At 41.6% G+C, this 23,232-nt stretch overlaps 1 protein-coding gene across 1 annotated transcript; it reads right to left on the reverse strand.

Moving 5' to 3' along the window:
- Positions 1-834: 834 nt before the first annotated feature.
- On the reverse strand, positions 835-22,126 carry LOC310947376 (uncharacterized protein; the record flags this gene model as incomplete). The annotated part of the gene is made up of 23 exons (XM_083914166.1): positions 22,006-22,126; positions 21,034-21,699; positions 20,298-20,511; positions 19,737-20,028; positions 17,586-17,887; positions 17,296-17,470; positions 16,937-17,031; positions 16,384-16,594; positions 15,733-15,969; positions 14,784-15,007; positions 14,574-14,687; positions 12,982-13,220; positions 8,901-9,566; positions 7,439-7,655; positions 6,184-6,481; positions 5,190-5,491; positions 4,799-4,973; positions 4,494-4,588; positions 3,907-4,117; positions 2,727-3,203; positions 2,263-2,546; positions 2,059-2,172; positions 835-1,077 (listed from the first exon to the last, which is right to left on the reverse strand). The coding sequence occupies exons 2-23, from the start codon at positions 21,678-21,680 to the stop codon at positions 835-837; spliced, it is 5,832 nt and encodes a 1,943-aa protein (XP_083770292.1). The 5' UTR covers positions 21,681-21,699; positions 22,006-22,126.
- Between the last annotated feature and the right edge of the window lie 1,106 nt (positions 22,127-23,232).

Consider the following 23,232-nt stretch of genomic DNA (forward strand, 5'->3'; position numbering starts at 1 on the left):
TTTATCACATAAAACAGTACATCCTTTTTCAACTGCCTCCTGGCTTTTATAAGAATAACCATTTAATACAGATCTTTGTCTACAGTTTATCTCTTCTTACCAGTGTCATTTATGTTATTATTATCATTATTATGGACAACACTGGACAAACTGCTGAACATTATGGACAATGCCAGCCGACCCCTGCACACCGTCATCAGCAACCAGAGGAGCCTGTTCAGTGGAAGGCTGCTCCTGCCCAAGTGTAGGACCAGCAGGTTCAAGAACTCCTTTGTTCCTCAGGCCATCATCCTCTACAACTCCTCACTTTGGGGAGTCAGTCACTGTGCAATTAATAATCTACTCTTACACACCTGGACACGTATCTTCTTTTCTTTGTGCAATAACTTTATCCACCACTTAAGTGCAATAATTTAATCTTACTGCTCATTACTTTCATACACCTTTATCTTATACATTTTCTCTACATTTAGATTTAATTTTCTGTGTATTTTATTTTACCTGAACTCTTACATCTACTTTATATATATTTAACTAAGAGTTTGTTTATTGTTTTTTATACTTTCTGTATTTATTTAGCTAAGAGTTTAATGGTTATCCTATAATGTATTTTTCCCAGGAGTCTAAGTCTAAGTCTAATTTTTTGAATGTGTTCATCTTTAAAAAAGCATGACTGCATAATATTAAGATGGTGTAATGAAGCAAATGATGTACCAGGGAAAGATGCAGCTTAATAATTTAGCAGCCCACATCCCTAAGAGAACTAGTTTTACTTATGACCCTGAAACCAAACTGTCTGTATTTCATCTCTCTACACTTTAAATGAACGAGAGTTCAGTCGTACTGGACCATGGGGTGGTCATCCCAAGGAGGCAGGTTGGAGAGTTTCTCCTCAGTGGCTGTTTCTATGGGCCAGCCCCAGGCCTTAAAGAATCCAACCAGGTTCATCTCCACGGCCTGGGAGAAAGTCACAGCATACAGGTTCATCTTTGCATTGTTGCCCTTTGGGAAGTTGCTCATCTCGTGGTAGGCAGCAAACACCTTCTTTAAGGCATCCCAGCCAAACTTCTCCTGGAGCTGCATGGAAGGAGGCAGAGGTCGAGGGAAAGGTGATTAAAAAAATTAACAGCATTGCTTTAAACTAAAAAATAGGTTCGCTACAGAGATTTTAGTTGCCCTTGAAAGGGTGCAGTTTTGTTTAAATGCACTGTTTCTCTGAAGTGCGTAATATACAGTAATTCTACCTTCATGTCAGTTTTTCAAGGCTTTATTATATAGGACAGACAGGGAATGGGGTGAGAGAGAGAGAGAGAGGCCCCCCCTCTCTCACCCCATTCCCTGTCTGCACCATTCCCTGCACATGCAGCAAAGGGCCATAAGTCAGAGTCGAACCCGCAGCCGCTGTCTCGAGGACCTTCAGCCTCTTTACATGGGGCAACTGCTCTAACCACTGTACTACCGGCCACACCCCCAAAGTATTTCTTTAATCTTAATTGAATACACATCAGAGAACATAGAAGCACTCACAGAGAATGGGCTACCTATATATAGTAGGTAGGTAGGTAAGTCAAAACGGGTAAAAGAAAAATAAAGAAATGGGGATTTAAACGATACATAGAGTAATATACCGGTCAAGACAGATGTCCGTCCTCCACAGAACTGGGTCTGTCTGACGTTCCTGTCTGTTATAGGGAAGGTTTTCATTGCCACCGTACTCTACGGGGGAATTGTTGGGTCTTTGTTTATCATAAAGAAGTCATAGAGTGTGGTCTATACCTACTCTATAAAGTGTCCTGAGATAACTTTTGTTATGATTTGGCACTATAATTAAAATTGAATTGAATTGAAATTGAATTGAATTATAACGTATTAATAAACTGTCATGTCTTAATCACATGGCATAAAAGGTATACATCAAAACAACAAGAAACAAGATAAAGCCACACAAATCTTTCTGCAATTTTACCAGAGAATATTTTTCAGGGGTTGAGAAAAATGCTTTGAAGTAATTTATAATTTATGTTTCTTCAGTTGCTACAGTGATTATGGTATTCTCACCTGCATGTATGTCTCCAGGGCGACCCACGTGTACCATTTGCTGAGTTTCTTGCCTCCCTGAGCAAACTTCTCTGTTCGTCTTCTTCGATTTGCTAAAGTCAATTCTGGATGAGCCTCCATTGAACAAGATGAAATGTTGTGATTGTTAAACAAGGAGCTGTACCTACTTGAAATTCCAGAAAAGTATGAACAAATTTACTCCACCTTTGCTCTGTTGATCCCCAACACCTCTTCATGCACATACACCGACCACAGGTTGCATGTACACTCTGTGGTGTGTGCTGGGAATTCCCAGCAGTCTCTCTGTTGGTTGTGTCCCAGTTCATGGACTGGGCCCCATAGCTGTTTGTTCCTAGCAAAGTCAACGCTGACTAGCTCAGCTGCTGTTTGCTTGTGTGTCATGATAGGATAACCTGCATGCATCCAACCTGGATGGAAAAAACACTCATGTATGATGAAATGATTGGCGATTCGCTGTCGTTGTGTTTCTGTTCACACATTTATTATAATGCATTTTCAATTTGAAAAGCTGTATGGAAACTGACAAAATTAGGGTTTCTAGATATTCTCGTAGTGTGTCCTCATCGCCGGACAGCATGAAACATGGGCTATGTTTGAAAGAACAAATAAAACGGACATTACAGCCATACATAGCCTATAGAGCTGACTTCTGATGAAACTACGCTCCAAACCAGTTGATGGAAACACATCTAACTCACATAGATTCACACGAACTTTCAACAGTTTGCTTAATACTGTATTTGCTTGAATATTAAATGAAAACACTGAGCTCAACATCATACAAGGACACCCAAAGAAAGCAAAGCAAAGCACACATGCTTCATCGTGGCTCGTGCTGCTGTAAATGTTCTCATTCAAACCATAATTTTCACAGAAGAGACACTTACCATTTGAAATCTGCACATCAGTTACAAAACGTTCTTTACGAGGAAATTTGTGTGGTCTGCCAGCAAGATCTGCAACGCCCCTCATGATGCCATCCCACAATTCTGCCAGCTCGTCCGGGCGATCCAGGCTCCGGACAACATCTGATGGTACAGTGAGGATGACGTTGTCAAACTCCAACTCTGCCCAAGGTGAGGGATTTGTGCGTAGCAACAACCAATCAGCAGCTGTGGTCACACCTGAAGGGGAGAAAGAAGTACATATACGCCTGAGTGAATTTGAATTGTGTTGTGTTATTTTGAACTATGACAACATCCACCATGGCAGGAAGAGTGTAAACAAACAAACAAAAAGTATTTAGTAGTTTCACGAATAGTAACTACTTATGAAGTTAGGCAATAGGTAAATCTACCGTACACAACTGATGTGTAAATGCTTCTATGCCAAAGTCTCACACCCCTATGTAGGCTACACCCTTTGAGCTACATGCACTACGGGATCATCTGCTCTGCCAGGTCACCCGTCACACAGTGCTCATCCTGCTCATCATGCCAGATAGCAGTGCTGAAGCCTGCAGTTTTTAATTTGTTTGCCTCACCTATAATTATATTTGGATATTCATGGTTACATGCAACATAACACATGCATGGACTGGTACTTTAGGGGTAATTCTTGGTTGGAGCTAACTTTGTCATGTCACCTGTTTTTCAGATCAGTATGTACTAGTTTTTCAGATCTTTCAACAGTTCCCCCTTAAATAGGGGGGTTGGTTGAGGGCGCATGCATGGCATTTGTCTCCGCTTTGCAGACTTTTTGTCATAATTTAGCATTTTTTTATCCTGACTCTCACCTTGCCTGCCTTGTATCTGCATTTAAATCCTCACTATCCTATTACAAAGTTGAACTCGTACACATGTTCATTGTCACCTACCGCAGACTCACCGGATTTATAGTATGATGCAGATACGGCCATCTGCACTGTGACCTCTACACCCTCCACTTGTGTCGTGGGTGGTGCCACCAGGTAGATGAGTCCTCCCCACAGATTCCACACCTGCATCATCTCTGAGGTTACAAGAAATCGCTCATGAACGCGTGGTGCTCTCTTCAACTCTCGAGCGGTCAGGTAGTCTGTTTGACAACCAATCTGGATCTGAGGAAAGAGATCAAATGTGTTGCTGCTTTGACAAACTACTATACAAAGTAGAGTATACTTTGTAATATAGTTGACTGTATGAATCACATTATGTTAGGCTGACAAGATAGCTAGATAAATGGTAGTAGCTATGATTCATAGAAGTAGTATTATTTTATTCATTTTGCTTTTTTGGATATGCGTAACTGATTTGCTTGAGTTGATAGAGAAGGGCTCTGATGCCAGGCTGCAGAGTTCTCGGTGACTAATGCACCATTTAGAAAAAAAAATTCCTCCCATCAGTGACTTACACAGGAATACATGGGGAAAGGTTGAAAGATACCTGAATTCCCCTTTAACCCTCATAACTCTGATGTTTAAGTGAGATGTGCACCTTCCATCCGGTGTTGACAATCTCTGCTGGCATGCCCATGTAGGTCTTCATTCCAGGAGAGAGGTAGAGACCTGTACTGATCCACTCCTCCCCTCCTGACACACACACACACACACACACACACACACACACACACACACAGATAGTATCAGCATAATTGCAGTGCAAAAGTGCAAAGATTACTGCAATATACGTATTCCGTTGTGCACATAAATTATGTCCATCAGGGGAACCATCACACTCCTGAAAAACAAATGCTCGCTATTTGAATTCTATCATTCTTTCATTCACACGAGAGGTCTTACTTGCTGTGTTAGCATGAATCTTGATTCTTTTGTTAAAGACAGCTGGCATCAATGGGTTATGTTTGATGAGGTAGGGCAGGAGGGCATCGGGATCTGGGGACACCTTATAAAGTTCTGCTGCCACAGTGAGGAGCAGGTGGTCTTTGGGACTCTTCACAGGGCAGCTGTCACTCACCTTGAAAATGAACGATGAATGTTATAAGTGGTGGCACAGTATGAGGACCTAAGAAAACAACATCAGACCCAATGCAGGCATAGTATGGTCCTATTGGTTGTATTGTTATGGTACACTTTGGTGTTTGGTGGCTAGTATTATATCCCCTTCAATCTATATTCTACAAAGTACATAAGACAAATACAATCACAGACTTTAAAGTAACTCTCTGCCCACCTGTGGCATGCCCGACTTCTTTACGATGTTGGTGAGTGTGGACACCACCTGTGTATAGGAGGTGCAGTCATAAGCCTTCATGTGCAAGTAGGCGGCGCAGTCCCGGCCCAGCTTTTTAAGGCATTCCTCCTCGTGCTGTGTAAGTTGCTCCCCCTGTGCGATATGAGCAGCGAAGCGGTATAGAAGGTGACGGAAGTGATATGTGTCTTTAATGGCTTGGCTGGGCACAGAGGATTCGTAGGAACCTTCCCATATTATCTTCTCCAGCAGGCTCAGACCCATTTTGTTCAGGATCTTGTTTCCTGGAAGATGATGCAAGAACAAAAAACAAAAATTTGAATTGACTTGTGAGGCATAGTTTAGAGTTTTGGATAGGGGTTGACTGTCGTGTTTGTGCGTGTCTGGTACAAAGGATGGTTTATGCAAATAATTGACCTTCTTTTTGTCAAGATGGGTCTTCGCCAGTGTGTGTGGTTTGTCTTATCTGTGAGTTAGTTCCGGTGTTTTATTTTAAGCTCAGCTGCCTGTTTATCTTTTTGTAGCACATTTGCTTGCTTAGTCAGTATGCATATTCCTTTAATGGTAAAGATCATTTCTGCCTCTGCCTTTGTGTGGGTTTTTTTGGGGGGGGTGCTAGCCCTCCCATTAAAGTATACTCTGGCTCTAATAGATAATAGATAGAAAGGAAGCACATGCACCTAGCATGAAGGGCCATTTCCCTGACCCGACTGGCCCTGACTCTGGAGCTGGAAAAGGAGGTTTCAGATGTTGTACACAATCTGATAAGAACTTTATTTGAAGATTACTGAGCCCTTAAATGTGAACTTGAACCTGCTTTTTTCATGCCTGTGCAGGTTAAAATGTGATTCATTTAAGCTCACACTGGTACAGTGACATTAATGTTTAATATTATACATGTTCCCATATCAGATGACATAAATAAATACATATTATAGTACCATGGACGGGAGTTAAAAACGGTGCATTGTCATACCTGTGAAATCAGTCAGTACGTTTTTCCTACTGTGTGTCTGTGCCCAGTACCAGGCATGTCCACCAATCAGCAGGCCTCCTCCTTCTGCCACAAAGTCTTGGATTTCCTCTATATGTTTATCACTATACGCTGTACACACAAACACACTCAGGTCTCCTCTAAAGTGTGTCGTCTTGCAATTAAACTCCAATTTGCTGAAAAGCTTGAAGGCTTGATTGAGACCTGGAACTACGCCAACGACCCCATTCTGGCCTTTGTCCAACCAATGAATGGCATTGTCCCAAAATGGAGCCAGTGCCTGTGACGAAGGTATATTCAAGAATGAAAGAAAAAGAAAAGCACATTAAGAAACATTTGGCATATTTAGCAAATATTTCGCCTGAGAAAGATTTTTTAGATCTAGAAAATGTTGCCTTCATGTGAAAGAGAAGTACATTATTTATGTGGAGCCTAACTGTGTGCAGACCGCCGCTCTGCAGTATTGTTTTGTCTTGCATCTGAGTATTTTGCCTGTATGCATGCACTCTGGCTCCCTCTTCTGTGGGTTATTATGTTTAATCATTTTGCACACTACAGATAGCCAACTGCAAAACATCTATTCTTGCAATATTGGCCGACAGGATATTTGCATATATTTTAAAGAGTGACTTAATTTATTAAGTATTTCATTCACAATACAAATTCCCTTGTTCATTCATTCATCTTCAACCGCTTATCCCGGGGTCGGGGTCGCGGGGGGCTGGAGCTGATCCCAGCTGACATCGGGCGTGAGGCGGGGTACACCCTGGACAGGACACCAGTCTATCACAGGGCACATAGAGACGAACAGAGACAGACAACCATTCACACCTAAGGGCAATTTTGTAGAGTCATCAATGAACCTAACACGTGCACGTCTTTGGATTGTGGGAGGAAACCGGAGAACCTGGAGGAAACCCACGCACACACGGGGAGAACATGCAAACTCCACACAGAAAGGCCCAGAACGGGATGCAAACCTGGAACCTTCTCGCTGTGAGGCGACAGTGCTAACCACTACACCACCGTTGTTTTTTAATATAATTTGTTATAATATCATTTACTATATTAAATTATATAAAACATTATTGTTTTAGAAAGGTGTCTATACTCTCCTTGTCTGTCTGTTCATCCCTCTGGTTCAAACTCTACCAGAGGGATCAACACTTTTATTCCCTTATCTAGTGTTCTAGATATAATAATGAAGAAGGCCTTATTTCTGTTTTTCAGACCTCACCTCATGTCCCAGAAGTCCTTCATGTGAGATCACAACAACCCGTCCCTGCCCATAGTAGGCTCCTGCCAAGAACACTCGTCCATCTTCGGTGGTTCCGATGGGGAAGGCTAGTGGGCCGTGGACCAGAACCTCAGAGGATGCTACCCCCTCCATGAGGTCAAACTCTGACACCCCCTGGAGTAAGAACTCCAAGTCGTCCTTAAAATCTTTTCTAACTCTAAATCTGCAAAGGGGAAAAGGAGTGGGAGAGAGAGAGACATGCCAAATATGAGAGACACGTTATAGAATTTTTCTGTTACGTCGTGGCTTCCTTTGGCCTCTAAGAGCCACTTTAGATGCTTTCATACTGACATTTCCAACACGTTATCTTTCAAGTTATTTGGCTTACTCACGTTTGAGTTAAATTGTTCGCTTGTCAGGCTAGATTAATAATAAATGGCTCATGATTTATCTGAATAAAATATTGTTTAAACACACATTCAACATGCTTAATGTTTGACAACTGTCTGCCTCTTCCACCACACATTGTCCACACCTGTCTCATGTTAACTGACTGGAGCACAGTGGGAATATTATACCAAAACAACAGAAAACCAAACACTGCCCCATCACCCCCTAATTGAATAATACAAACATAATAGTAGTGGTAGTTCAGAGCTTTAAACTCTCACAGGGAGACAGAATCAAAAAGCTGGAGCCTGTTCTGAAGGTTATTCCATGACCAGGGGACAAAATAGGAGAAAGCTGTTCTAGGCGTCAACTAGTGGTGCAAAGATCTTTGCAGTTGCTGGTGAGTGAGAGGAGATTACACAGATGTGAAGGGAGTATACACATGGCTTTGTAAATAAAATATATAGTGATGCTGCTTTCCCCTCAAGGCCAGGAAACTACATCATAAAGCTGGATGATCAATTAGAATCTGTATCTGCGTGCTTCACCTTTTTCTTGCACCCATCCCTGATAATCTGTGGACTGTTTTACTTCTGCTTGAACTTTTACACCTATGCCATCGAGCTTATGTGCCTCTATTTGTGCCTTTAAATCCCTGTCCCTGGGGGGGGGGGGGGCTAGACACAGACTCTTCTCATTAGCATCTTTTTATTTAATGTTCACTCAGATGAGGTCTCTCGTGATTGAAATGCTTTAAGTGACGACTAAATGCCTGCAAAATGAATGACATTCATAACACGCACAGCTGTTCTTTGTGTTTACTGCTAATAAGTAAAATTGTTACCATGCTAAGATGCTTCACAAACATGATACATGAACATCAGCATGTTATCACGTCATCAAAGCACCTAAATACAGCTTCACACAGCTGTTAGCATGGCTGTAGACTCTCATCCTCTTGTTATGTTACATTCATGTTCTTAATTGAACTTGAACAAGAGAAATTTAAAAAAAGCTTCCCTTTCGCATCTTGGAACCTGTTCAGATGTGCAATAAAAAAGTATATACTGACCTTACAGCCATCCAGGAGGATGGGATCTCTGGGTAGACAGGCAGGATCTCCGCCTCACCCTGATGCTCAGAGAAGTAGATCCCTGCTACACCACAAACCTTATTCCCCTCAAACTGAAGCAGTGTGTTCTCCTTTGGGTACATTTCCGCCCAGCTCCATGCCTGCCCCGCTATCAGCACTCCTCCTCCGGCTTTCATAAATGCTACCAAGTCTTTGACATCCATGCCGACGCTGTAGGCATCGGTCACATACACACCAACCTCTAGATTGTTGCTAAAGCCCCCCACAACTTTGGCCTTGAAAATGGTTTGGCTGAGGTTATCAGCAACTGCCTGGATGTTTTTTTGGACCCCAACAGACAGATTGTCAGATCCATCTTCTATCAGCCAAGACAGAGCGTTTTCTACCAGAGCTGGAAAGGCGGTCAGGTAGCTTTCATGCCCCAGGACCACAATTCTTCCACGGCCGTACAAAGATGCTGCCATCAGGACCTGGCCCTGGCTGTTCATTGCTAAAGGAAAGGCATTGTCTCCAGTTAGCAACAGGTCACTGGGAACACAGGGGCCACAGAGGTCCAGCTCTTTCAAGCCTCTCACCAGGATCATATAGGCCTCTTTATGGTCGGTTTGGACGGGCTGGTTAGACATGGTGAGAAGGATGGATGATCTGAAGATTGGAGGAGGAGAAAAGAAAGCTGTGCTGAGTCAGATGTAAATAAAAAGTACTACGGATGGCCCACTGTTTATTTTACACATCATGCAAGAATAAAGTTAGTACAAAATCTAAATCTACAACTTTAGCTTCAAAGGAAAAGTATGGATTAAAGCTTATTTTGATCACAAACAAAAAGCAACATAAAGCAGAAAGTTATGTTTTTACCTGAAAGTCAAGTTGTCTTTCCGCTCGTAGCTCTGCTACAGAACAGCAGCAGGAGGGACTGCTTCAGTGGAAAAAGGTTAAACAAGCCCCAGGCTAAAATGTACAGACAGATCACACGTCACTGGACATAAACCTTCCTTCCGATATTCTTTGTAGCTTACACGTGTCAGTTTAAACACAGAACCTGCCTTTGCTTGTATAATAAACCTGTTTGTCCAGTCGTAATTGCCTGTCACATGTGTGCATTAATTCCAAAGCTAACATTAAACATTTCTGATATCATATTGCCACAAAAGAATTCCCCAAAGCCATGGCATCGCAGGTGCTGAATTGGCATTAAGTCAGATATCATCCCTGCACTCAAAGGATCAAGTTAATCCTTAATTAATGAGGCAAAGTTAAAATTCGTCTCATATGGAATATCCAAAGACTACTAATAGCTTTTATTCTGCTGTAGGTAAAACTTTTGTGCCTGTATGAGCCTGATCTACTAACTTGAACTGGAACAGAAGGTGCGTTTCCACTATGGTCAAATACCTGGAATGAGGCAGGTCTATCTCGCCGAACCTATTCAGAGTGATACGTCACCTCCGCAGTCTCGTAAATCCCTCTCTGGCCTTTTTTTGTGATGGAAACACGGTGAGTGAACGGCCATTTGTGAGGCAGAGCTCTGAAACTTTCCGAGCGCCCATTTTTTTCCCTAATGGAAATGCGCCTAACATCTAAATGAGTCCAAGGATAAATACCATGGACAAATAACTCCCTCAAAACCAAAAAAGAATAGATCCAATTTCTTAAGCTCAATAAACACTTCCCAGAATTTTCTCCCAACAGAAGAATTTCATCACTTTGGTCATTGAACACCATCTCCCCCATTACCTCTCCAGTCGCCTGATTTACTTCTGGTCCCACAATTAACATTCTTTTCTGTCTATTGTGCTCAAAACCTTGAAAAACCTGCTCTTCCTATCTTGGAGCTCAGCCTGTTGGCTAACTGGCTCCTGATAATTGGGCTACAGAAGTGCACAGCTGGACAAGCACTTGCTACACTGTATGGAACCGACCAGGTTGTGCTAACAAATTTGCAATCTTTGATTCAAAAGGAAATTAAATCAAATTATATAAATTATTCGGTTAGGGCCATCACAATTAGTATCATTCCTTAACTCTGATATCTGTTTATTCAGATGACTTCTGTTATTCTGAATGAACAAAAACAATCATTCTGTGATCACAAGAAGAAGTTTGTTACACCAAAAAACATTGTGATCATTAAATAATAATTGTGTGATGTCAAGAAAACAACCTTGCTATTGCAGGATTAGATCGTGTTTGTGAAGGGTGAAGAACACGTGCTGGGGTTAAAGGGGAACTGCTGCCTTTTTCAAAATGCATACGTTATTCCTGCTCTACGGTATTTTAAACAAGAACAACTCTGGGTGCAAATCTCAGGTTTGGGATGTGATCCAGTAAAAATTGTGGAGGTTCTTGCAGGACTCAACACTCAAAATATGGTGTCCTTTTTAGTCACCTTATATTTAGAGCAATTCATAAGGAAAATGTGACATAAAAGACCCCAAACATTTTCAATTTTCTTTTTTTTTTATTCACAAATATTGATATAACTTATAAGTCATGGAAATAACATATTGGAAATCTTTTTTTATGGTGGTGTTTCACTTAAATGATAGGCTCTATCTTAGAAAATGTATTCTCTTATTCTTAACCCAGCTGCTGCAATAGCTGCATTTGGACCATTGTGGCTGACTCTGCCTCCAGTTCATTACTCAACAATAGCAGGGATATGTTTTGGTAAATCCAATAAAGCATATAGTCAAAATGGTGAAGCCACCACTAGAAAAATGCTCTCCCAGATTTACTTTTCATCTCTCTCTCTCTCTCCATCTCCACGAAGCTCTCACCCAGCAGTTCTCCAACCAACCAGTAGGGGAGCTGTTTTACAACTGCAGGGCATAAAAGTTAAGCAGAGGGAACAATGAAAGAAAATGTTCAGGTGGGTTTGTACTTAAATTTCATAATAAAGTTGTAAAACCTCGAAAAACTATTATTCATATCACTTCAATGTTATACTACCCACATATTCAGGTCCCTATGTGAACATGGTGTATTAGACCATGTATTTTAAACTAATGCATCCATTACTACTCGTCTCATTCAATACACAAATGGATACATGAAAAGAAGTAGCCGAGGGGTGAAGTGAATGTTTATTAGTGTATTTTCCATTGACAGTAAAGGCAAATATCATTGCAGTGAAATTAAAGACGTGTCCATCTTATAAAGTCTGACTGACTTACAGTATAATGTTAAGATGGAGCATCACAGCAAATGATGCACCAGAGAAAGCTGACTAATCACACATCTCTAAGATAATTAGTGTTATTATGACCCTTAAAGAAAACCCTTTCCCCCCAAAAGACTCAAAAAATAAATAGCACCCTAAAAGCAAATCTATAAATGAAAATCAGGCTGTTTTGATGTGCACCATTCAGCGGCGGTGGTTTTGGACTAGTTTCAATACAGATACCAGGACATCAAACCTCTGATACTGCCTAAAACGCTGGATCGAGTAGCAGCAAGTATGTAGCTCTGCACCGATCCAATGTCACTTAATTTAGCCCCGAAAGAAAAATCGTAAACTAGAGTAGATCACCCAGATAAAACAGCAGTTTTACAGAAAATCAATTCGTCTTGGCTGCTCGAAAACAGAACATAAGATAACAAACCAGCCTATTCAAAATATTATTGTCCAGAAACTAACACAACCACTTTAGTGTGAAAATGATCTTGCACGTAACCTTGGCCCTTTCAGATGACAATGTTATCTGTTTTGGGGGAGCTCTCATAGCTTAGTAGTTCATTCCCAGATAAAGGAAAATCGGAGAATGTTGAAATCATTTTGACTTTTCCTCTCAATTTCCATGTGTTTTCCATGACTGGAAAATGAGTTAACTGATTTCCGTTTTTTTTTCCAGGACGCATGGTCACCCTGTTTTTAAATGGTGCTTCTCAACTATGTAACTCCTGTTTCTTTTTTTAATAAAATACTGATATAAATATGCTCAAAATACAACAACAAAGTCAGTTAACCTAATTACCCACTAAATACTCAATGTCAAGAATCTGGTACTTATCAAACCCATCTCTCTGCACTTTCAATCAGCTGCAGTCTGAAGTTCAGTCGTACTGGACCATGGGGTGGTCACTCCAGGGAGGCAGCTTGGAGAGTTTCTCCTCGGTGGCTGCTTCTATGGGCCAGCTCCAGGACTTGAAGAATCCAGTGAGGTTCATCCCCACGGTCTGGGAGAAAGTCTCAGCATACAGGTTCATCTTTCCTGGGTTGTTCTTTGGAAAACTGCTCATCTTGTGGTACGCAGCAAACACCTTCTTTAAGGCATCCCAGCCAAACTTCTCCTGGAGCTGCATGGAGGGTGAAAAAGAGCAGTGTTGTCTTCATTTTTCATTCAATATTTTTGCTTTGGTGTGTAAACAGCATTCAAGCCTCACTGGCTAAAATGGGGCTTAAACTTTCAGTCTTATTAGGGTTCAAAGCTGGTAGAGCCCAAACAAGTTTAGTATTATTATGTTATTTTCTATCTTACACTGTTTTAGTCCCACAACGGGGAAATTCAATTTTTTCACTATTATTATTTTTCATGTTACACACACACGGGCCCGAAATACAAACACATGCACAAACAGGACCTATATATAGCAATTAATGGAGAGATGTTAGAGCGAGGGGGCTGCCAGTGACCAGTGCCCCGAGAAGTTGGTCGGTGCCTTGCTCAACAGCACCTCGGCAGTGCCCAGGAGATGAACTGGCACCTCTCCAGCCACCATTCACACTCCATTCATGGTCCACACAGGGATTTCGACTGTCAACAGCAAATTTGGTACAGGATAACGTCTGTGATTGGGTAAGAGCGGATCAAACAATTTCCCCCTGGGATTATTAAAGTATTTCTGATTCTGAAAAACACCGCCATCACTCGAAAAACAATTGTAGTTTCAACATTCGTTGATTAGCAGGTATTTGGTCATCACTCATCAATCATGTGAGATATCTTTAGTCACTGTTTGGGAATAGGCCTGTCAATTCATTTTGAGCTCAACAACAGCTGTTAGCTATATCAGTGCTTAACACCGCAAATACCTTTACCTATGGTGGTACATGATGCTCAGGGTCTCTGCAATCTACTGTTTTTTGTTTTGTCTCCTTAAGATGCTACGGTGTGTGTGTGTGTGTATGTGTGTGTGTCAGTGTGTGTGTGTGTGTGTGTGTGTGTGTGTGTGTGTGTGTGTGTGTGTGTGTGTGTGTGTGTGTGTGTGTGTGTGTGTGTGGGTGTGCGTGCATGGTGTGTAAGCTTTTCCTTTTGAATGTGTCTTTTAAAGGTCGAGTCTATTCTATTTGATGCTTTTAATATTAAATTATTTCTGCACTTTTAAGGGACTGTGCTGTAAATTTCATTGGCAATAGCAGTATATAATGTCGATGAATGTTCATTTATGCACATATTCACAGTTTACAGTTTATTGTGAATCGGGTCGCAACGGTTTGTCTTTTTAAAGAAAATAAAAAATTGGGAAACACTGATGTAAAGCATTTTCTTACAAATTACATTACAACTTGACAAATAAAGGTTTGCACCCAGAATAACAATTTCAGGGAGTATTTTGCCCTGGAAAGGGTGCAATTGTGTTTAAATGCTGACTCCTGTAATCCTGGTACAGTGTCTCTACAGAGTGCATTATACAGTGATTCTGTCTCACCTGCAAGTATGTCTCCAGGGCCGTCCACATGCTCCAGCTGCTGAGTTTCTTGCCCCCCTTAGCATAGGCCTCTGCTCGACTTTTTCGCTTTGCTTCAGAAATAGCTGGATGGGCCTGCATTGAATAAGATGAAATGATGTGATGTAAAAGGATGGAATCCAAGTGAAAAACCAAATGATTTTCTAAACAGAGTTGTCGTATTTACTCCACCTTTGATCTGTTGATCCCAAACACCTCTTCATGCACATACACTGACCACAGGTTGCATGTGCACTCTGTGGTGTGGTGAGGGAATTCCCAGCACCCTCTCTGTTGGTTGTGTCCCAGTTCATGAATGGCGCCCCACATACCCTTGCCCCTAGTGTTGGCAGCGTTGACCATCCCAGCTGCTGATGTTTTATGTGTCATGATAGGATAACCCGCATGCATGAAACCTGAATGCGGAAAAATCAGAAAAATAAACAGTGTTAGGAAGAGAAACGGTGTAGTACTATGTATTGTAGTGCAAGTCGTGCAATCAGAGCAAAGCACAAAATGCAAGCCACGTTAGCATGTGTTGTTCCAAGGCTCTAACCTGACTCAACAGATTGTTTGTTTAACAGAACCATCGGAGAAGCCGTCATTGGAAACCGTTTGAAAAAGGGCAGGGCCTTAAAACATGCCCCTAAACTACAAGTAGCTCATGGGACATGTGAACCAATGAGCGTCGCAAGATCCTGCGTTCTCACATGAATTCAGCTGCTGTGCAAGGTAAACAAAACCCCTCATTCAATTAGCAATTTCAAAACGACTTGCATTTTTTAAATCGCACACAATGTCATAATGAAGTATGCGACCACTGTCTTCTGATATATACTGTATGCAACTGTATATAGTATGAACAACTTTCTTTTGCACTGAGCAAGCAGCTAACAAAGATAGGAAACAGTATACAACAATGTATAACATACAGTTTTGATGAATCAAAAGCTCAAAATTGCCCGTTGACGTAGACTGTGTGTATTAGATCTATGACGGACTGGTGACCTGTCCATGGCATATCCTGCCTCTCACTCAGCGTGAGTTCTGATAGGCTCCATCTATCTGGGTCTCAAAAAATAAACAGCCATAGAGAGTCAAAGCCAAATACAGTGTGTTTTAAAAAAAAGCTATGACTCACCGTGGGAAATCTGCACATCTGCTACAAAGCGTTCTTTGCGTGGAAATTTGTGTGGAACGACAGAGAGGTCAGCGATGGCCCTCATAATTTCATCCCAGAACGCTGCCAGCTCGTCAGGGCGATCCAGGCTCCGAACAGCGTCTGACGGTACGGTAAGGATGATGTTGTCAAACTCCAACTCTGCCCAGGGTGAGGGAGCTGTGCGCAGCAACGACCACTCAGCTGGTGTCGTCACGCCTGAAAAGAACAAAAGGATGAATGTACTCAAAACTAAGCAATGAATTCTTTCTCACACAATTATTTTGCACATTTTAGTCATAAAACTTTAAACTTTCTTCAATGTACAATTGAAAGAACTGTCGTTTCACTGAAATTGTATACTGTATGATTTCATGTTACAGATATATTGATTGACTGATTTTTACACTGTCCTGAATCCCAAAACAAACCAAAGACGATACACCATAACCTTTATAGATGGACGCTTGATGGCTCCCCATAGTAAAGGCAAACATGGTGGCCCCATATCCAGAATATTTTGGTTTAACTTGTGTACGGTGGAGGAAGCGGATACATGTCCATCTTTATATACAATATATGGGATACACTCTTGGCAGACACAAACCACAGTGTCGCCCACCACAGACTAACCAGATTTATAGTATGGTGCAGGTACGGCCATCTGCACTGTGACCTCCAGCCCCTCCGCTTGTGTTTTCGGTGGTGCCACCAGGTAGATGAGTCCCCCCCACAGGTTCCACACCTGCATCATCTCTGAGGTTACAAGGAACCGCTCATGAACACGTGGTGCTCTCTTCAGCACTTCAGATCTGAGATGGTCTGTTTGACAACCTATCTGGATCTGAGGAAGACATGGAACAGGTGTCACTGATTGTGAGTATACAGTGAACTATAAATAAAAAGGAACACATGCTGGAAAGGGGAAAATGGTAATGACTGGTAGAACCTTCAAAGACTTAATGACCTGAGAGGACTAAATTACTTGCTAAATTACTTATCTGCCACAAAATAGTTTCCTCTTAATTTTGCTGCGCCATGGCGTAAGATTAAGTTACATGTTGAGGGTGGGGCTGGACCACCTCTTGGGGTGAAAATGTTAAGGTTAGTTGCTTCTGGGGCATGCACGGGTTGGAATAGACCTCGTTAAAAAAAACTATAATGAACTCAATTTTGTGTACAACACCTGCCATCCCTTGTTGACCATCTCTTCTGGCATGGCAATGTAGGTCTTCATACCAGGAGAGAGGTAGAGACCTGTACTGATCCACTCCTCCCTTCCTGACACACACAAACACACGCACACGCACGATCAGTACACAAAAAGCAGCGAAGATTATACTCATACTAATTAAGATGTTTTCAACACACACATTTCACCTTTCTCCTTCTTAACAGTGAGGTCTGTAGATTAACACAATGTAATAATACAAACACTGAATTTAGTTGTGCAGTTAATAATGTCAACAAAACACAGTTAATCACAAATGTGCACACACTGTTTGGAAGTTTAATTAATATTTGTCCACAACAATGAGGTCTTACCTTCTGTGTTAGCATCAATCTTGATCTTGTGGTCATGCACAACTGGCATCAATGGGTTATGCTTGATGAGGTAGGGCAGGAGGGCATCAGGATCTGGGGACACCTTATATACCTCTGCAGCCACACTGAGGAGTAGGTGATCTTTGGGAGTCTTCACTGGGCAGGTGTCACACACCTTGAAAGAAAATGAATCATCAAAGATGTTGTTACAACACATCTGACTGTTTGCCAGATTAGAGCTGCTCTATTGTAATGTTGTATAAAGCTTTCAAGTGTTTTTGTCTACTGACCTGAGGCATGCCTGACTGCTTCACAATGTCAGTGAGGGTGGACACCACCTGTGTATAGGAGGAGCAGTCATGAGCCTTCATGTGCAAGTAGGTGGCGCAGTCCTGGCCCAGCTTTTTAAGGCATTCCTGCTCATGCTTGTTAAGGTCCTCCCCCTGGGTGACATGACCAGCGAATCGGTGTAGAAGGTGGCGGAAGTAGTAGGTGTCTTTGATGGCCTCACTGGGCACAGGGGCCTTGTATGAACCTCCTCTGATAATTGACCTCAACACGCTCAAGCCCATTGGGTTCAGGATCTTGTTCCCTGAAAGACATTTGAGCAAACCTGATTTGATCTCCTGTGTTTTATTGTTGAAACTACTATGTTTAGGTTGGGACTGGGTCGGTTATATGAACATTTTGATTCAGGTAGGCTTCCTACATATATATAAATATATATAAAGCTGTAGCCTGTTAATAAGAACTATGTTTTTGTTTTGTAACATCCCAACACCACTTCTGCCTCTGCATATTTTCTTTTGTGTCCGACCTGCTGCCATGATGTTCTCAGTGAATGACTGATTTCCTCACCAGCTGCAGTTCATGATGAATTACCATAATTTGTGTGCCTGCTGTCTAAGTACAGAACCTTACAACAAATCCGCACCAGCCTATATATAATGCACATTCCCTCTTTGTGTCTTGTCTGCCCAGTCACCGAACATAGGCTTCTTGTTGGGTCTGTTTCTCAGGCCACGCCTATGGTAAATCAGCCAGAGAGCTCATCGGACTTGGGTGTCCTGTTTGGATAACCACTAAATTGCCGTCTTCCATTGTTCAGATTACCTGAGTCACTAATTCCCCAGACCCTTTGTAGACCACTCTCTCATTTCTCTACACTTGCACAGTAAACTAACCTCCCTGTGTAAGAACAGCACAAGGGGCTGTGTTGGTGTTGTTTTTAAATGCTGTGAGGAAATCCCTGCAAAGTCTAGCAACCATTAAAAGCAGCAGGTCACATTGGCTTCTTGTGATTGGTCTGTGCCTGTGGGCTTTTGGCTTAGCATCTTCGAGCCAACATGGAACCTGGATCCAACTAAGCCATATCATCTGGACCAGGACCACCTAGTTCCCCAAGAAGCCCACTCTACAGTTGATCTTTTATTGCCCAGTGCTTCAGCCTTTCCGCTCAGCACTTTGGCTTATTTGCAAATGTATTCTTCCTCCGGTAAACATCTAGTTTCACTTTAAATTATCCAGCCAGTACCAGCTCCTTTTTTCTGCAGCCTCTGAGGCTAAATTCAATGAGCAGATGTTTCTGGGTGACACTCTCAAACCGTGAGAGTGGAGGATGTTGTGTGCAACATGTGGGAAAATCACTTTGAGCTTTTAATGTTCTCATTTGACTGGAGACAATTTGAATGTCTCTAGTCAAATAAGAACAAAAAAAATTCAAAGTCCTTTTCTATGTTTTGCACAAAATATTCTCCACTTGGTTCACAGTTTACAAATGTCATCCAGAAACACTGGCATGTTGTTGAGGAGAGTTTTTTACAGAAGCCCCTAGGCTCATTTTGAAACGTCCCATCAATGAATGATATTTTAGGATTGTTGAAGTTGGATGTTCCAGCCAGAGGACAATTACAGATGTGGTGGCTGCAACCAATGGATTTACACTCACAAATGTAACTGTTTCAGCCATCCAAACACCATACGTACTACCATTATATGTAGCACCACGCATGTTTTAGATCAGAACTGGGGATGAAGTAACCCTGTAGCTGCTCATTTAAAACAAGCTGGTCAAAATGTAGTATTTATTTATTTAAGAGTATTTATGTACTTCAATTGTCTAAGAAAGGAATTTGATATAAAAAGCATTTTTTGTGATTCTTTTCAGCACTCTAGTATAGTGTCTGAGAACTGTCTTGCTGTTGTTTTTGCTTTATTTTAGCTATGAGGTGTGAGTGATTTGCCTGATGAAACCCCTGTTGGGTTGGGGTAGTACTGGGAGCTAAATTCGGTGTGCAGACTTCCTTTTTCATACGTACATTATCACACCAGCATGATGAACATTTAGACAGTTACACCTGGAACATGCACAGCATTATATCGTATTATCATGGCATGGACAGGGCAGTATTTAATAGAACTCTGGTGGTGCATTATCATACCTGGGAAATCAATCAGTTCATTTTTCCCACGGTGTCTCTGCGCCCAGTTCCAGGCATGTCCTCCAATCAGCAGGCCTCCTCCCTCTGCCACAAAGTTTCGGATCTCCTCTGCTTGACTATCGCTGTACGCTGTACACACAAATACACTCAGGTCTTCCTTGAAGTTAGTCTTCTCCGACTGTAACCCTGAGTTGCTGAGATTTTTGAGGGCATGACTGTGCCCTATACCGACGACCCCTTGCCGGCCTTCATCCAGCCAATGAAGGGCATTGTTCCAAAATGGAGCCAGGTTCTGTGATAAAGGCAGTTATTACAGGAAAGGCAGTAGTTTGTTAATCACATAAAAAGATTTGGCAGATCAACACACATCTCATTATTGAGCACACTGCAGACATCCAACTGCTCGTGATCAGATTTTTATATTTAACCAAATAAATAGAGAAAGTACAGTTATAATTTTATGTCTAAATGACATCGTATGATGTATGACATGATGCCTTTTATGTGTAGACTACATGAGCCAGTTCTTTAATGAGATTGTGAGTTTAATGTAAACGGTACCTCTCGTCCAAGAAGTCCTTCATGTGTAGTCACAATGACACGTCCCTGCCCATAGTAGGCTCCAGCCAAGAACGCCCGTCCATCCGTGGTGGTACCAATGGGGAAGGCCAGCGGGCCGTGGACCAGAAGTTCAGAAGCTAATGTTCCACCCAGGACAAACTCTGAAACCCCCTTGAGTAAGAACTCCAAGTCATCCTTGAAATCCTTTCCGAGTCTGTATTTGAAAGGGGTAAGAGAAAAGGGAACGCTTAACTATGTGGTTACATCTATCAATTAGGTGTATAACTCACATAAGATTTTTGATTTGATTGGCTGATTTTGTTTCTTTATGAAAGTCTAATAAAAACCATAAAACGCATATGTTATGTATTATATTTATGATTAGTATAGTTGTTTTTCTATTACAATTGTTTTTCTTTTTCTGTGAGTTTCTTTATTTTGAATATTTTGGCAGGAAAAACATTGGTGTATAGCCCGAATCTAACTGGGAGACCGCAGTTATAGGGTGTCTCAACCACCAGGCCCCAAACAAACCCTGACAAAGAAGTATTTTGACAAACAGCTTTGACATAACGTTTTTATATTACAAATTACAATATAATATAATACTTAATATATATTTGTTATATTATATCAATGGGAGGGCAAAATATGTGGATCATTTCAGATTAAAAGTTGTTTTGGAAAGTGGAACCTTTCTTAATGTGCATTAAATTGAAGTACGATATATACTCACGAGACTGCCATCCAGGAGGTTGGGATCTTTGGGTAGACAGGCAGGCACTCCGCCTCACCCTGATGATCTGAGAAGTAGATCCCTGCCACACCACAAACCTTATTCCCCTCAAACTGAAGCAGTGTGTTCTCCTTAGGGTGCTTTTTAGCCCAGCTCCATGCCTGCCCTGCTATCAGCACTCCTCCTCCGGCTTTCATAAATGCTACCAGGTCCTTCAGGTCTGCTCCCACGCTGTAGGCATCTGTCACATACACACCAACCCCCAGATTGTTACTAAAGCCCCCCACAACTTTGGCCTGGAAGCTGGATTTGCCGAGGTTATCAGCGACCGCCTTGATGTTATTTTGGACCCCAACAGACAGGTTGTCGGATCCATCTCCTCTGAGCCAGGTCAGAGCGTTCGCTACCAGAGCAGGAAAGGCCATTAAGTAGTCCTCATGTCCCAGGACCACAATCCGTCCACAGCCGTACAAAGAGGCTGCCATCAGAGCCTGGCCTCGGCTGTTCATTGCTAAAGGAAAGGCATGGTCTCCAGTAAGCAACAGGTCACTGGGAACACAGGGGCCACAGAGGTTTAGCTCTCTAAAGCCCCTCATCAGGGCCACGTAGGCCTCTTCATCGTGGTTTTGGCTGGGTTGGTTGGACATCTTGAGAGGGATGGATGCTCTGAAGGTTGAATGAAAAGGGGGGAGAGCAGATAGCAAAACAAGGTGTGTTGAGACAGATTCATGTTGGTGAACGCGGTTTAACAGTTGCACCTACATGTATGTTGTGTCAGTTGGTTGTCCAGTGGGAAAAGAAAGAGATTCAACTAAAAGAAGGTCTAATGTACTGCTGGAAGCTAATGTGTTACACTTTTATACCAATTACAAAAACAACATAGAAATACAAAATTAGTTTAAAGATCAACGGATAATTAGCTTTTCATTACAACCAAACACTAGCTTAAAGCTCAAAGTTATGTTGTTTTACCTGAAAGTCGAGTTGTCTTTCTGCTTGTAGTATTATACCGTTTTCCAGGCACGCAATCCACCAAGGACACTTTCTGACAGAAGAGGAAATAAAAATGAGAGCAGGTACAGGATTAAGTATATCAGGGAAATGAAAACAGGAGGAGTGACTTCAGTGAGCACAACCCAGTGGCAGACTATTAATGACTGCCAAGAACAATCATCAGCGGAGAGCAGGGATGAGAACACCCGCCTGTCAACATAGTCAGACTGTATATTTTGGACCAGGCCACACCCTGAATAATAGGTAACCTGCTTATCCTGTCGGTGTTAGTCAATATTTGAGGATGTTGAGAGCACAACACTATGGCTGTGAAACAGACCAACAGGCTGATCTTTGTTTTTGTTTCATGATGACAATTCAAATTATTCAATTGATTCATTAAATGATAATTCATATTTAGTTTTTGTAAACACCATCCATTCTTTAAATGTAGTGTATTCAATTCAATTCAATTCAATTCAAAAAACGTTATTTGTCCCCGGGGGGCAATTCAGGGCACACAGAGCAGCAAATAACGACAGTGCAACTATACAAAAACATTTTAACCTAACAACAAGAATAAAGTGTAAAAGAAGAATAAGTGTCAGGATGCTAGTGTGTCAGTACAGGTAGAATAAGTGTCAGGATGTTAGTGTGTTAGTACAGGTTAGATACGGAGGACATCGTCTGCGTGAGATGTAGAAAGACATGCGTGTATCAGATGTAAGCAGACATGTGAACGGGTGTATATGATGTAAACAATGTAAACATGCAGTAGACTGTTGAAACAGGTATGAACAGAACTGTAGTGCAGAAAAGATATATGTTTATGGGCCTATCCTATTTTTAGAGGATATATTGAAACATGTCATTTAAAAAAAAGGATAGAATAATGTAACATGCAGCCTATGATCTACTGGAACATGTCTTGGACATTTTCTATGAAGCTCTAAATTAGCCAGTGGTGGAAGAAGTACTCAGAGCTTTTACATAAGTAAAAGTAGCAACACACTCACTCACTGTAAAAAGTAAAAGTCCTGCATTCAAAATGTTACTTAAGGAAAAGTACAAAAATATCAACAAAATGCATATAGTATGTAGTATGCAGAATGGCTCATTTCAGAATATTACTGTATATGATTTTAACTATCGATAGATTCACATTAATATCATTTTAATGTTGCAGCTGCTAAAGGTGGGGCTAAT

This window comes from Echiichthys vipera, assembly GCF_963691815.1.
Source record: "Echiichthys vipera genome assembly, chromosome: 5".
Classification (NCBI taxonomy): Eukaryota; Metazoa; Chordata; class Actinopteri; order Perciformes; family Trachinidae; genus Echiichthys; species Echiichthys vipera.